The sequence below is a fragment of the Leucoraja erinacea genome, chromosome 3, assembly GCF_028641065.1.
Source record: "Leucoraja erinacea ecotype New England chromosome 3, Leri_hhj_1, whole genome shotgun sequence".
Taxonomy (NCBI): Eukaryota; Metazoa; Chordata; class Chondrichthyes; order Rajiformes; family Rajidae; genus Leucoraja; species Leucoraja erinaceus.
In genome coordinates this window covers 101,353,151-101,366,656 of record NC_073379.1, presented here as the reverse complement: position 1 = coordinate 101,366,656, position 13,506 = coordinate 101,353,151, and the positions used below count along the sequence as shown (strand labels likewise).

At 39.1% G+C, this 13,506-nt stretch overlaps 1 protein-coding gene across 2 annotated transcripts; it reads right to left on the bottom strand.

Annotated features, from left to right (window-relative positions):
* Window positions 1-1,470: 1,470 nt before the first annotated feature.
* Window positions 1,471-13,156, bottom strand: LOC129695887 (spermatogenesis-associated protein 9-like). 2 transcript variants are annotated; one of them, XR_008723242.1, is made up of 5 exons: window positions 12,988-13,156; window positions 10,423-10,508; window positions 4,862-4,973; window positions 3,481-3,567; window positions 1,471-3,387 (listed from the first exon to the last, which is right to left on the bottom strand). XR_008723242.1 is itself a non-coding variant. In XM_055633320.1 (5 exons), exons 1-5 carry the CDS (start codon window positions 13,046-13,048, stop codon window positions 3,259-3,261), a joined length of 582 nt encoding a protein of 193 aa, XP_055489295.1. In that variant the 5' UTR covers window positions 13,049-13,156; the 3' UTR covers window positions 1,472-3,258. The 2 variants fall into 2 exon arrangements, 1 of the variants encoding a protein (XP_055489295.1); XM_055633320.1 differs by having other exon boundaries at window positions 1,472-3,387; window positions 4,862-5,080.
* Between the last annotated feature and the right edge of the window lie 350 nt (window positions 13,157-13,506).

The following is a 13,506-nucleotide window of genomic DNA, read 5'->3' as shown; positions in this document are numbered from 1 at the left end:
ACTTTTCAACTGATTTTTATTTGTTAGTTCAAAAATGGCATTTCAATACCAAATGCATTGCATCATAACTTGTCAAAATAATGATGGAAAAGTTGGCCATTACCATAATGTATCTGCAAATAGTAGAGCAACATATGATGAAGAGGGGGTGCAAGATTGAACACATACTTGTTACTGTACAAGATGTACTGCTTTGCCGTTGATCTTATTAAATTAACATAAACTCACAACTGAAATGGATTAAATGATGCCTGGGAATTGTAATGTTATGAAAAATGTTATGAAATCTCTACATTTTGCCCATTTCATCCATTTCTTTAATACAATGATCATTTTAATCACAGTAACATTTTGCCCATTTTATCCATTTCTTTAATGCTATGATAATTGTAATCACTTAGTAACAGAAACTGAAACAACAATTATATTTATATGGTCCAATTTCTCAATTATTGGTATAATTTTTCATTTTCTGCCTTTTCCCTTCATCTTTCTTCATCTTTCTCCTAATCCATATTTTCCCCCTTCTGTATCTGATTTGAGATTGTATTCCCTATTCAGCTTCAGATTTACTGCCCTGTCTAGGAACCTGGTGATTTTAGTCTTCCATCAGATTAAAGCAGATATGCATATTCCCACTTGTTCATTCAGTTGCTGATGCTTGATTATCCACACTGCAAAATTATTGGCTCATACTTTCAGCAACCTGACGTACAAAACAATTTTGCAACAGAAAAGCCGAAAGCAAGGCAGATGTCATTTCTCCCCCTGCTACAACAAATTTAAAAATAGTACTGTATTTTGTCAAAATCTTTCCTTCTGTTTCTGCCAAATCCCAACAACAGAAGGCACTAGAGTAACGCTGAACACTGGGTTTTGCAGTCAAGTTAATTTCAGCACCACTCAGTGGTAATAATTAGGTACTACAGGAACTTGGATTCTTCTCTACCAGGGTAGAAATAGTTAAGGGCCTGTCCCACTTACGCGACTTTTTCGCCGACTGCCGGCACCCGTCATAGGTCGTTACAGGTCGCCGAAAATTTTCAACATGTCGAAAATCCAGTGGCGACCAGAACAAGGCAACTACTCATGACCATACAGGCTTCACCCCGTGACATGTCACCAGGGTGTCGCCTACATGGTCGTGAGTAGTCTCCTCAGTCACCCAAAGAGTCGTAGGGTCTTTCTGGTTGCCGCTGGATTTTCAACATGTTGAAAATTTTCGCCGATCTGCAACGACCTATGACGGGTGCCGGCAGTCGCTGAAAAAGTTGCGTAAGTGGGACAGGCCGTTAATGACATCCAAAAAAAGACCAATTTACAAAGTAAGCAAGTCCACTAACAATGTGCCTGCTACTGAATTGGAAATTGAGCTGAATGGGCTGACAGAATGGCATTTGACATTGTTAATCTGCCCAGAAAATAGTTTATTTTAGAAGTGAAGGAAATAACACTTTTGATTGAAAATACAGCAACTGCTCCCAATAAAAGCATAGTAATTTATCCAGAAAACCCCAGTGTGGAGGAAATGTCATGCAAATTAAGTACATAAAGTCAACATCATAATTTTACAGCAGAGCAAGTCAACTGGCTGGAAATTTACATATTTAAATTTAGAAAATCAAAATTGTTGATCAAATGGACCTAGAGCAATGAATGAAACACGTCTGGGCCTCGTGGGTAATAATTTCAAGGAAAATTAGATTATTTTGTTCTCTCACTCTTTTCTAATAATTCAAGGAAAGCAAATTATTTAATTTCTATGTGATAACGTCTGCATCTCGCAAAGGTCTCGATTTGCTTCTTTTCAGAACACCAATTTATTTCTGAAAAAGGTTAAGACAGGCAGAGACACACTGCATGCAAGAGAAAGCAAAAAACTAAACTTAGCACATCAGATACTTTACTACTAAAGACATTCTTGCCATAGAGGGAGTACAGAGAATGTTCACCAGACTGATTCCTGGGATGGCAGGATTTTCATATGAAGAAAGACTGGATAGACTCGGCTTGTACTCGCTAGAATTTAGAAGATTGAGGGGGGATCTTATAGAAACTTACAAAATTCTTAAGGGGTTGGACAGGCTAGATGCAGGAAGATTGTTCCCGATGTTGGGGATGTCCGGTACAAGGGGTCACAGTTTAAGGATAAGGGGGAAGTCTTTTAGGACTGAGATGAGAAAAACATTTTTCACACAGAGAGTGGTGAATCTGTGGCATTCTCTGCCACAGAAGATAGTTGTGGCCAGTTCATTGGCTATATTTAAGAGGGAGCTAGATGTGGCCCTTGTGGCAAAAGGGATCAGGGGGTATGGAGAGAAGGCAGGTTCAGGATACTGAGTTGGATGATCATATTGAATGGCGGTGCAGGCTCGAAGGGCCGAATGGCCTACTCCTGCACCTATTTTCTATGTCTATGTTTCTATACAAGATAATTAAGGTCTCTAATTATGTTAATTACACCCGAGCAAGCTTGAAAGCTGTAAACATCTGTCATTGTGTGCAGTTTTGTTGACACCGATTTTTGCGACATTTTTTTAATGTTTTGCAAGCAGTGCAATTAACTATTAAATTATTGTCATTTAGTAAATTTATTTTTTATAAAGTTATTAGATGTCCAAAAGTAGAGATTTATCAAAGCTGGATATTACTTCTGACTTCGACTGTTAGAAACTGTCAGCAAGAATTACTACCAGATAAATAAAGCCTGACTAATCTTACTCCTCCTTCTCCGCTTGGGAACTGATGTCCATTAATGATGACTATTGTCCTCCATGACCAGCTAATTCAGCGCAGGTTATGGATTGAGTATGGGAGCTTTGCCTTATGATTAACTCAGTCCCACATTGATCACAATGGCAAAATGTTACTTTTGCTATCAATCTGAGAAATGTTAGTGCAATGGATACTGGTTTCATTGAAAAGATAGTCTGGTATGTGCACGTTGAATGGATAAAGACTTTTTGGGTGTTCTTTTAAACAAAAAACTGGTATAAAATATTGTCTCAGCCATGTTTACTTCTTTCATTGCCAGTAAGGAAAAGGGAAACAATTAGATCTTAAAATGCAGCCCTGCAAACTATGTTACACTTGAAACTTTTGTCGTGGTTGCTTTTGGTTATCTGTAGTCCTTTTAGTTAGTACAGAAAAGCAATTTTAAACAGGTCCAGTGTGCACATTGTGTTGCTTTCTGATCTTCATCCTGATCATAATGTTGTTTAATACCTAAGAACTAAATTGCTTGTTTCCCATGGAAATTCATTTTTTTGTCATGTGATGCTTTGAAAACTCATATTGCTTGCTGGTGCTGCCATCTTTCCTCTGTTGAGTCGGTGAAACTGAGGCAAATTCCTTCAAAAATCCCATTGCCATTTTGCTGTAAGTTGCCTGTGTGGAGTTGAGAAAAAATACTTATTCAATGGATCATATTAATACAAAGGGAGAATATGTTGTAAATGAAATAGTATAATTCTTACCTACCATGCAAATTATGATTGCATAAACTAAGTTAGTTATGACCGTCCTTGCAGGTAAGTAGTTTACATTCGGCAGATGCTTGTGTCCCATCTTTTCAAAAAAAATGGAAGAGCAATAAATATTAATTCCTTAAAATTAAAACCTTTTCACCATAAAGGTTCATCTTGTAAATGAAGACATGTCAATGTGCACAAGATGCATTCTTCCAACATCCTGCTCTGGATCATTGCTGAAATAAACATTCCAACATATAAATCACACATATATATTAATTGAGTTGAAACAGATACTTATTTTTAACTATTTGCATAAATGAATACAATTTAAGCTTTAAATTCTCACCATTACTCAAGGACAATATAGGAGTTCATTCTTCTAATTCCTCCATACCCTTCCAAATGTTTCTAATCTTTGCAAGCCCCTTAGAATGATTGTTATGATGCATATAGAATGTAAGTTTATCTGATGACAAATAGAAATCTGGACGGTAAATCCTGTGCATGGAATGTTGACATTATATTTACTTAAGTAAATTATATCCAGATCGTACCAAATTGCTACTTCTAACCAGCACTACTGTATCTTATACCTCATTGGCCAAACTAGAGTCCAATTCTACACCAGCCTCCATATCTAACTCGGCATTCTCCCACATTTCCACCAGCCTCAATGAGATCTGACTACCAGTCACATATACCCATTCCCACCCCTTTCTGTGTAGGAAGGAACTGCTGATGCTGTAGGGGCATCTATTTTCTATTTCTATTTTCTACATAAATATCCATCTGTCTGTATCACATTGAAGCCCCTATCTTTGTCAGAGCCCAAAGTGTTAAGCAACAATAAGCAAACTTGAATATATTGTGCTTGATCCCTTCATCTAAATCATTTATTAAGATTGTGAACATTTGGGATTCCAGCACCATTCCCTGCAGAACCCAATATTGTGCTTTGTGTAATTTGTGCTTTGTGCAAAACTTCTTGCTTTGTTTTTCTCTTTCCTGAATCCTTTCAAAGGTGTCCATTCACCTTTGCTGGTTTAACAGTGCTGGCAAACTCACCTGCTAGGATATTGATCCCATTTCCGCTGCGGCAAAACCAATCTGATGTGGGCAGATCTCGCTTTCCCCAGATATGGTCCCAATGCTGGAAAAATCCTACACTGCATTATCTCTCCAGCTTTCTCTCATATCCTTGTCGGCACTTAACACTGGAGTAATCCTGCAATTGCTACCTTTATGATCTTGCCTTTTAACCTCTTTCCTTGCTCCTTAAAATCTGTTAATTGGACCCTTTAAAAATAACCTTTCCTTCACTTTCAGGTGCACCCCCTCAAAAAGCAATCTGCCTACCAAAAAAGTCTACAAGAATGCAAATTTCTTACTGGAAGGCATGTTTCGACTTGTGCTTGGGCTATCATCGGCTGATGGAAGCTGAGGTGCAGGTTCACCATTTTCGGAAGTTGTTGGGTCCGTAGAAGTTGAGGTGTTGATCTGCTGAATTTGAAGATATTGGTCATTCCATTAGCAAGCTCCTCATCATTGTGCATTCTCATGACTTTAGACATTACGTTTCTTGATCTTTTTAATACTGGTTCTCTTTTCTGTGATGAAATAAGATCAGACAGTGCATTTGTGCATAAAAATCTGTCACTGTACTAACCACGTCAGCAGATTACTGCAGGCATTCAAGCCTGATTTCTTTCAGGACAGCAATGGATGTGAATATTTACAGTGATGTTTGCACTACTGTGTAAATATATGCAATACTTTGTGAACACTCCGATATATTGCTGTGACTACACAGTTCAAAGAAACCTTTAATCTTTAAATGCCATTTTATTTTAGAAAAGTTTCTGAAAGCATAAACTTTCCAAACAACACAATACAAGTATAAGTTGCAAAAGTTCAAATCAATTTTCTGCACTGCATAAACATAATACAATACAAAGCTTTTTCCAAACATAATTTAACTATAAATATTGAGATTTTAATTCAGTAACTATCCCATAGGTATACTCAGCTTAGACCCTCTGACAATAATCAACAGAGAGTGGTGAATCTCTTGAACTCTCTGCCACAGAAGGTAGTTGAGGCCAGTTCATTGGCTATATTTAAGAGGGAGTTAAATCTGGCCCTTGTGGCTAAAGGGGTCAGTGGGTATGGAGAGAAGGCAGGTACAGGATACTGAGTTGGATGGTCAGCCATGATCATATTGAATGGTGGTGCAGGCTCGAAGGGCCAAATGGCCTACTCCTGCACCTATTTTCCATGTTTCTCTCTATGTTTCTATGTTAGAGAATTTCTTGTGTTTGTATTAATTAATGGAAAACTGCTTTCTTGAGTACATCTCGATCTCCAATCTATTCTACTCCATCAGCCCTGAGCACTGTGGCATATTCATAAAATCAGAACATCTCAGCTGATGTAAAGTGAATCTTATGCATTATTTCTAAAATCAAGAACAAATTTTAAATCTATCCATCAAACACAAATGCCATATTTCCATGGGCGATTCATCACCGTTCAAGCACTGAAAAATAGCTGTGAACCAGTTGTGTCTAGTTTTTGAGATAACTATCCTTGGATCCCTTGTAACGACAGTTGGCAGAGAAATACTGTACACAAGAGTATTCTTAACATGATTTTATGTTCCATTAAAATTCTCACCGTTCGAACTATTAGAATGGATTAGTTTACAATACGCCCTAATCTGGTTCATGTAGACAAGGCTACATTATATGCTGTAATTGTTATATGGTTATATTAGATGGGACTAGGGGAAAAAAAGTGTTTGGTACTGACTTGAAGGGAGGTGGCCTTGTTTTCCGTGCTGTAATTGTTATATGGTTATATGGTTATTATCTAACAGGGCCTGATCTTAAGATAAGTCAGGTTCAAGGTCAATACATTTGGCCACAGATTGAAAAATGAAGGCTCAAACATTTTTGTGGATGATAAATGGCTTCACCGGTAATATTGGGTATTTCAATATTCCTCATACGAATAACTTGCAAGTATGATCTTATTAAAATTGTGAGAGAATTAAAGTAGCTCATAAACTATAGCTCTGCCTTCAACACGGTCATCCCCACCAAGCTCACCATCAAACTCCGCCAGCTAGGCCTCAACTCGCCGATATGCGACTGGATCCTGAATTTCCTGACGGAGCGACCGCAGGCAGAGAGACTGGGCCCGCACCTGTCCTCCACTATCACCATGAGCACCGGCACACCACAGGGCTGTGTACTAAACCCCATGCTCTACTCCCTCTTCACTCACGACTGTGTTCCTGCATTCAGCACCAACACCATTGTTAAGTTTGCAAACGACACAACGGTGATCGGGCTGATCACCAACGGTGATGAAACAAAATACAGAGCGGAGGTGCAGAACCTGGCGGACTGGCGCGCACGTAACAACTTGTCCCTAAACACCTCCAAGACCAAGGAGCTGATTATCAACTTCAGGAGGACACATAACGGGGAATACGCCTCAATCTCCATCTACGGGGACAGTGTGGAGAGAGTGTCCAGCTTTAGGTTTCTGGGCACACACATCTCAGAGGACCTCACATGGTCCACCAACATTGCTGCGCTGGTCAGGAAGGCACAGCAACGACCGTTCTTTCTGAGAACATTGAAAAAGACTGGTCTGCTCTAACAGCTGCTGACAACCTTCTACCGCTGCACCACAGAGAGCATACTAACATTTGGCATCTCTGTGTGGTATCTCAGCTGCACGGAGGCGAAGAGGAGAGCTCTTCAGCGTGCCGTCCACAGAGCGCAGAAGATAATTGGGACACAGCTACCAGCCTTGGAGGGCATCTACCACACACGGTGCCTCAGGAAGGCCGTCAGCATTCACAAAAACTCCTCACACCCTTGTAATAGTCTATTCGAACTTCTACCTTCTGGCAGACGTTACAAGGCCTTCTACGCCCGCACCTCCAGACCTCAGGAACAGCTTCAGCCCCAGAGCTATAGCTGCTCTGAACCAGCCCTGCTGAGTGCCCCCCACCCCCCGGCATATCGACCCGGCACAGACCTATTTGCACTTTATAGTGTTTTTACTGTTTTACTGTTCTTTTTTTTATAAATCATGTTTCTCTGGGCATCTAAATTTTAGTTATGACATCAGATGGGAGCTGCATACCAAATCTCGTTGCACATATGTGCAATGACAATAAAATATATTATTATTATTATTATTGAGGTGTTCATTACATTTTTAAAAAATGGCAAGAATGATAAGCATTATAGTAGTGTTTAATCTACACATAAAAACATAGGAAATAGGTGCAGGAGTAGGCCATTTGAGATGAGAAAAACATTTTTCACACAGAGAGTGGTGAATCACTGGAATTCTCTGCCACAGAAGGTAGTTGAGGCCAGTTCATTGGCTATATTTAAGAGGGAGTTAGATGTGGCCCTTGTGGCTAAAGGATCAGGGGGTATGGAGAGAAGGCAGGTACAGGATACTGAGTTGGATGATCAGCCATGATCATATTGAATGGCGATGCAGGCTCGAAGGGCCGAATGGCCTACTACCGCACCTATTTTCTATGTTTCTATTCGGCCCTTTGAGCCAGCACCGCCATTCAATATGATCATCGCTGATCATCCAAAATCAGTACCTGCATTGGCCTCCATTGCCTTCTGTGGCACAGAATTCCACAGATTCACAACTCTCTGGGTAAAAAAGCTTTTCTTCATCTCAGTCCTAAATGGCCTACCCCTTATTTTTAAACTTTGAACCCTGGTTCTGGACTCCCCCAACACCGGGTACATTTTTCCTGTATATACCCTGTTCAATCCTCTAAGAATTTTATGTGTTTCTATAAGATATCCTCTCATCCTTCTAAATTCCAGCGAATACAAGCCCAGTCGACCCATTCTTTGATCATACCTCAGACCCGCCATTCCGGGAATCAACCTGGTAAATTTACGCTGCACTCGTTCAGTAGCAATAATGTCTTCCCTCAATTTAGGAAACCAAAATTGCACACAATACCTCAGGGTGCGGTCTCACCAGTGTCCTTTACAACTGCAGTAGGGCCTCCTTGCTCCTAAATTCAAATGCTCTTGCATTGGCTTTCTTCACTGCCTGCTGTACCTGCATGCTTACTTTCAGTTAGTGATGTACAAGCACACCCAGGTCTCGTTGCACCTCCCCTTCTCATAATCTGACACCATTCAGATAATAATCTGCCTTCTTGTCCTTGCTACCAAAGTGGATAGCCTTACATATATCCACATTATACTGCATCTGCCATGCTTCTGCCCACTTACCCAACCTTTCCAATTCACCCTGTAGCCTCATAGCATCCTCCTTGCAGCTCACACTGCCACCCAGCTTTGCATCATCCACAAATTTAGAGATGTTACATTTAATTCCCTCATCTAAATCGTTAATAGATGGTAGAAACAGGTAACTGCAAATTTTAGTTACTACACAATATCTGTGTCTGCCTGACCTGGCCTGACCTGCTTAGTTGGGGTCCAGCATTTTGTGTCCGTAATGTTAAATCTATTGACCATGCTATTCTAATGTTCAGACTATACATGCGGGCAAGCAAAATGTTTTTGTTTTTTTTAATTACCGAATAGTGAAAGGCTTGGATAGAGTGGATGTGGAGAGGATGTTTCCACTGGTGGGAGAGTCTAGGACCAGAGGTCATAGCCTCAGAATTAAAGGACCTTCTTTTACGAAGGAGATGAGGAGGAAGTTCTTTAGTCAGAGGGTGGTGAATCTGTGGAATTCTTTGCCACTGAAGGCTGTGATTAGTTCAGGTGTCAGGGGTTATGGGGAAAAGGCAGGAAATGTGGTTAGTAGGGAGATATAGATCAGCCATGATTGATAGCGGAGTAGACTTAATGGGCCAAATGGCCTAATTCTGCTCCTATGACCTTATGACCTTGTGGAAATTGCCATTTTACATATTGTTTTTATTGGTAAAATATATGGTGACATAGAAGGAGTATTAAGTCTGTGCAGTATAGGATTGAATGGTGATGAATTAATGTCTCAGGTCAGTACTGCCTCTGTAGAGATCATACCTGACTCTAATAAAAAGAAATGTCGCATAGCTCGTTTTCTGTATATCCTCTGTAGGGTGGGAATTTTAAAATACATTGAATTTTCAGCTAAGCAAACAGATGGGTAGGTGTAGTGGACCATTTGTCTGATTCTGAAGGCTAATTTTTAAAAATCTTTACTACTACCCTAACCTTGCATCTTGAGTCCCTGGAAGCATGTTCCAGCTATAAATTAATTTGGATGTAGCATGATTGTGAGATTCATACAAAACTTCACATTTGGATATACAGTAATGATTTTCTTCAGAAAATTAGGTATCATTTTGCCTTGATCAGATGAGTGCAGTGGAACATTTAGGAACGGGCTACGATGCAGATTGTTAACAAAGGACTTGCTAGATAATATCTACTGGCCTGCCCTGAACAATTCCCCAGTCACCAGCGATTAGTATTGAGACCACGTGCCCCACAATGGTTTTATCTATTAGTTATTTTTCAGTCATTGAGTATTATGCCCAGGGCAGAAAAGGCTAATGTGCTTTTACGAAAAGGGCTTGTATCAACTCTGAAGACAGCCGAAGGTATCGAATCACCAAACCCAGAGAACACAGAAAGCCCACAGCATCTGCTCCCCCCCCCCCACTGTCCCCAAATATGCACCTTCAAGGCTGATCTTACCAGCAAAGTTCAGGCTCACCACAGAAAACTGTACATGATATAGTCAAACTCAATGGTCAACCATATTCCTAACAGCTATATCTGGATCCCCAATAGCCTTGCAGATACTGTATAGGATACCCTCCATAAGAAAGTACGTTTGCACAATTCATGTGAACACATAGGTTCACATATTCTTTACGTTACTGTCAGTTATTGATCAACATTTAAATAACAAAAGTATGTTCTACCTGTGATTGCACCAATGATGTCAGATTTGGAAACTCATCCTTGGCCTCCTCTACAATGCTCAATGCTGCCCGTTGGACGACAGTAGCTGTGAGATAAACCAAAGATCACAGAAAGTTTTCTCAAGCAGATTAGAAGAGAAATTTGCATGTGACATTAAAATGTAAACTAGTGCAATTTGAAATAATCATTTTTTAAAAAAATTATTTTGTTTTATTAGAAGTAAGTACAATCATATGGCACCAAAGTGCCTAATATATATTTTCATAATACATTTTATGTACAGCGTTTTTTTTTTTTTTGTTATATTAAAGAAAGATTAGAATAAGAAAAATAAATTAGATAGTAAAGGACGTGAGATATATAGTGTGTGAAGAAAAAGAAAAAAGACGAATGAGTGAAGAAAGTTGAGAAAAAGAAAATAGAAAAAAGAGAATAAAACGTTAAAAAAAAAAAAAAATTAATTAAAAAAAATAAAAATAAATTTTAAAAAATAAATAAATAAATAAAAAGTAAGGAGATCATTGTTTATAATCTTGACCACCCCTCGTCCAGTCCTGAAACAGTTATTTTTTACAATTATGTTGCACCATATGAGTCCAAAAAGAGGACAAATGGAGACCAACTCGTTATGAATTGGTCTGATTTATCCATTAGGAGGAATCGCATTTCCTCAAGATGAGCGGTGTCCAACATACTTGCAAATCCACATTTTAAGCGTTGGTTTTGATGTATTTTTCCAAAATTTAAGTATTAATTTTTTTTGCTATTATTAAACCATAGTTAAAAAATAAATTTTGAGATGTGTTCAATTTATTCCCATCTTACATTACGCCAAATATAATCACTTCAGTATTAGGTTCCATTCTTATCTTGAATAATTTTGTCAATATTTCGAAAATATCACTCCAAATTCTATAAAGGTTTATGCAGGTAACTAAGGAGTATGTTATAGTTGCATTTAATCATTGATTAAATCAATCAGTTAAATAATCGTTTTAACCTTGAATAGAGTTTAGATAGATAAATGTGCCAGATTTTAAATATACGATGGACAATAAAAACTTGAATTTTGTAAGGCAACAGAAATTATGGTAAATAAACAATAAATCAAACCGCATAGGAAGAGGAAGGATTAAGTTGATGTGTTTAGTTGGTAAAATGGTCAATGTGTGTTTCTTTGTAAGAGCCCACACAATTTGTCAGAACTAGTGTAGGAATGGTTACCCTTTCTAATAACTTTTCGGGTGGTGATTAATTTGTTACATATTTAAGGAATTTTCTTCTTAACAAACAAAAACCTTTAATAAAAGACAATGACTTATAATGCCACTAATATGAAAGTTGTTAAATGTTTGAATAAATTAAATCAAGTATTTGTTTGTGAATAAAAATAATGGGAATCTTAATTGCATAACTTGGCATATTTTTCCTTTGCTCACATCAATCACTTCACAATCCCCGCTGCCTCGAGGATATAGTTTTGGGTGGCTCAGAACTTCCTCCAACTAAATGAGAGTAATTCTGAGGTCATCCTTCTCGGCCCCTCGGACTCAATCCAAATGATAGCAGGCAGCCTTGGAGGCCTTACCCCACTGCTCAAACCTCATGTCAAAAACCTCGGCGTGATATTTGACTCAACACTGAAATTTGCCGTGGTAAAAGCTAGCTTCTTTCAGCTTCGGACGATAGCTAAAATAAAACAATTCCTCCACTTTGATGACCTCGAAGAGATCATCCACGCATTTATCTCCTCCCACCTAGATTACTGCAACTCTCTTTACACTGGCATCAGCCAATCTTCCCTGTCCCACCTGCAACTGGTCCAAAACGCCGCAGCGAGACTCCTGACGGGCACCCGAAAAAGGCACCACATCACCCCGATCCTGGCCTCTCTCCACTGGCTCCCTGTGCGGTTCCGTATACATTTCAAGACTCTCCTCTATGTCTACAAAGCCCTCAATGGGCTTGCCCCCTCCAACACTAAAAGTCTTCTCACCCACCACTCCACCTCCAGGTCCTTCAGATCGGCCGACTTGGGGCTGCTGAATATCCCACGGTCTAGGCATAAGCTTATGGGCGACCGCGCCTTTGCGGTTGCAGCTCCTAGACTGTGGAACAGCATCCCCCTTCCCATCAGAACTGCCCCCTCCATCGACTCCTTTAAGTCAAGACTAAAATCTTATCTATACTCCCGAGCCTTTCCTGACTTCCACTGAGTGAGGGTATATGTATGTATGTATGTAGTTTGTTTGTTTATACTATTCTTATAACAAATGTAAAGCACTTTGGCCAACGAAAGTTGTTTTTTAAATGTGCTATATCAATAAATGTGACTTCACTTGACTTGAGAATCTATTAAACTAGGAGACGTTTGAAGCTTTGGATCTTTACCATATAAACAGTGACTTCCCAAAGACATTTCACATAGATCCTTTAAAAATAATCCTTTAATTCTGTTTATCTGAGCTGGATTTGGAGCAAAAATTTAGAATAAAAATGAGAAATCTAACCCCATTCCATCCCTGCCATCAAAGTGAATAAAACTTCATTTTCATTTAACTTACCATGCCCTGAAAACTTAGAGAGAAGCTCACCACATAGCCATCCTATAGGTCTTGTGAACATGCTAGAGTCAATTCCAAAGGGCCTTCCCAGGAGATGAGCACGTTGTCACAGTAAAATGATCAGTGGATGTTTAATAGTTAAGACAAAAAAAAGATTACAATGCAGCCCAAGGGTGCCTTGTGCTTGTGGCTGAGCCACTCCTCAAAGCAGCAGTGGGTAACAATATCAGTCCATTGTGATGCAGGAGCAGCTGCTTGAATAGTAACTCAAAATGTTGCATGTTTATGGGTTAAAAAATTGCGTTGGTTTTGTTTGATCTACTCTTTCCTCTGATCTAAAAGGTTGTAAGTTCAGTTCTTGGCTAGGATTTAAATTTCATAATCTAATATAAAAGCGAAGAAGTGGCACAGAGTTAATAATTTGGATAAAATGCTAAACTAGGATCCCTGTCTGCTTAGTGAATGCTAAATGTGGTAATGAGAAGATAATGAGATGGATTGAAGATCCTTCACACTTCA

What these genes read in the sequence shown, in the direction of transcription:
- LOC129695887 (XM_055633320.1), bottom strand. Translation starts at nt 13,048, where the DNA reads ATGTTCACAAGACCTATAGGATGGCTATGTGGTGAGCTTCTCTCTAAG. An exon ending in AAGTCGAAACATGCCTTCCA is followed by an intron (nt 3,568 to 4,861) that starts GTAAGAAATTTG and finishes TTTTTTGAAAAG; the next exon opens with ATGGGACACAAGCATCTGCC. An exon ending in ATGCAATCATAATTTGCATG is followed by an intron (nt 3,388 to 3,480) that starts GTAGGTAAGAAT and finishes AACTCCACACAG; the next exon opens with GCAACTTACAGCAAAATGGC.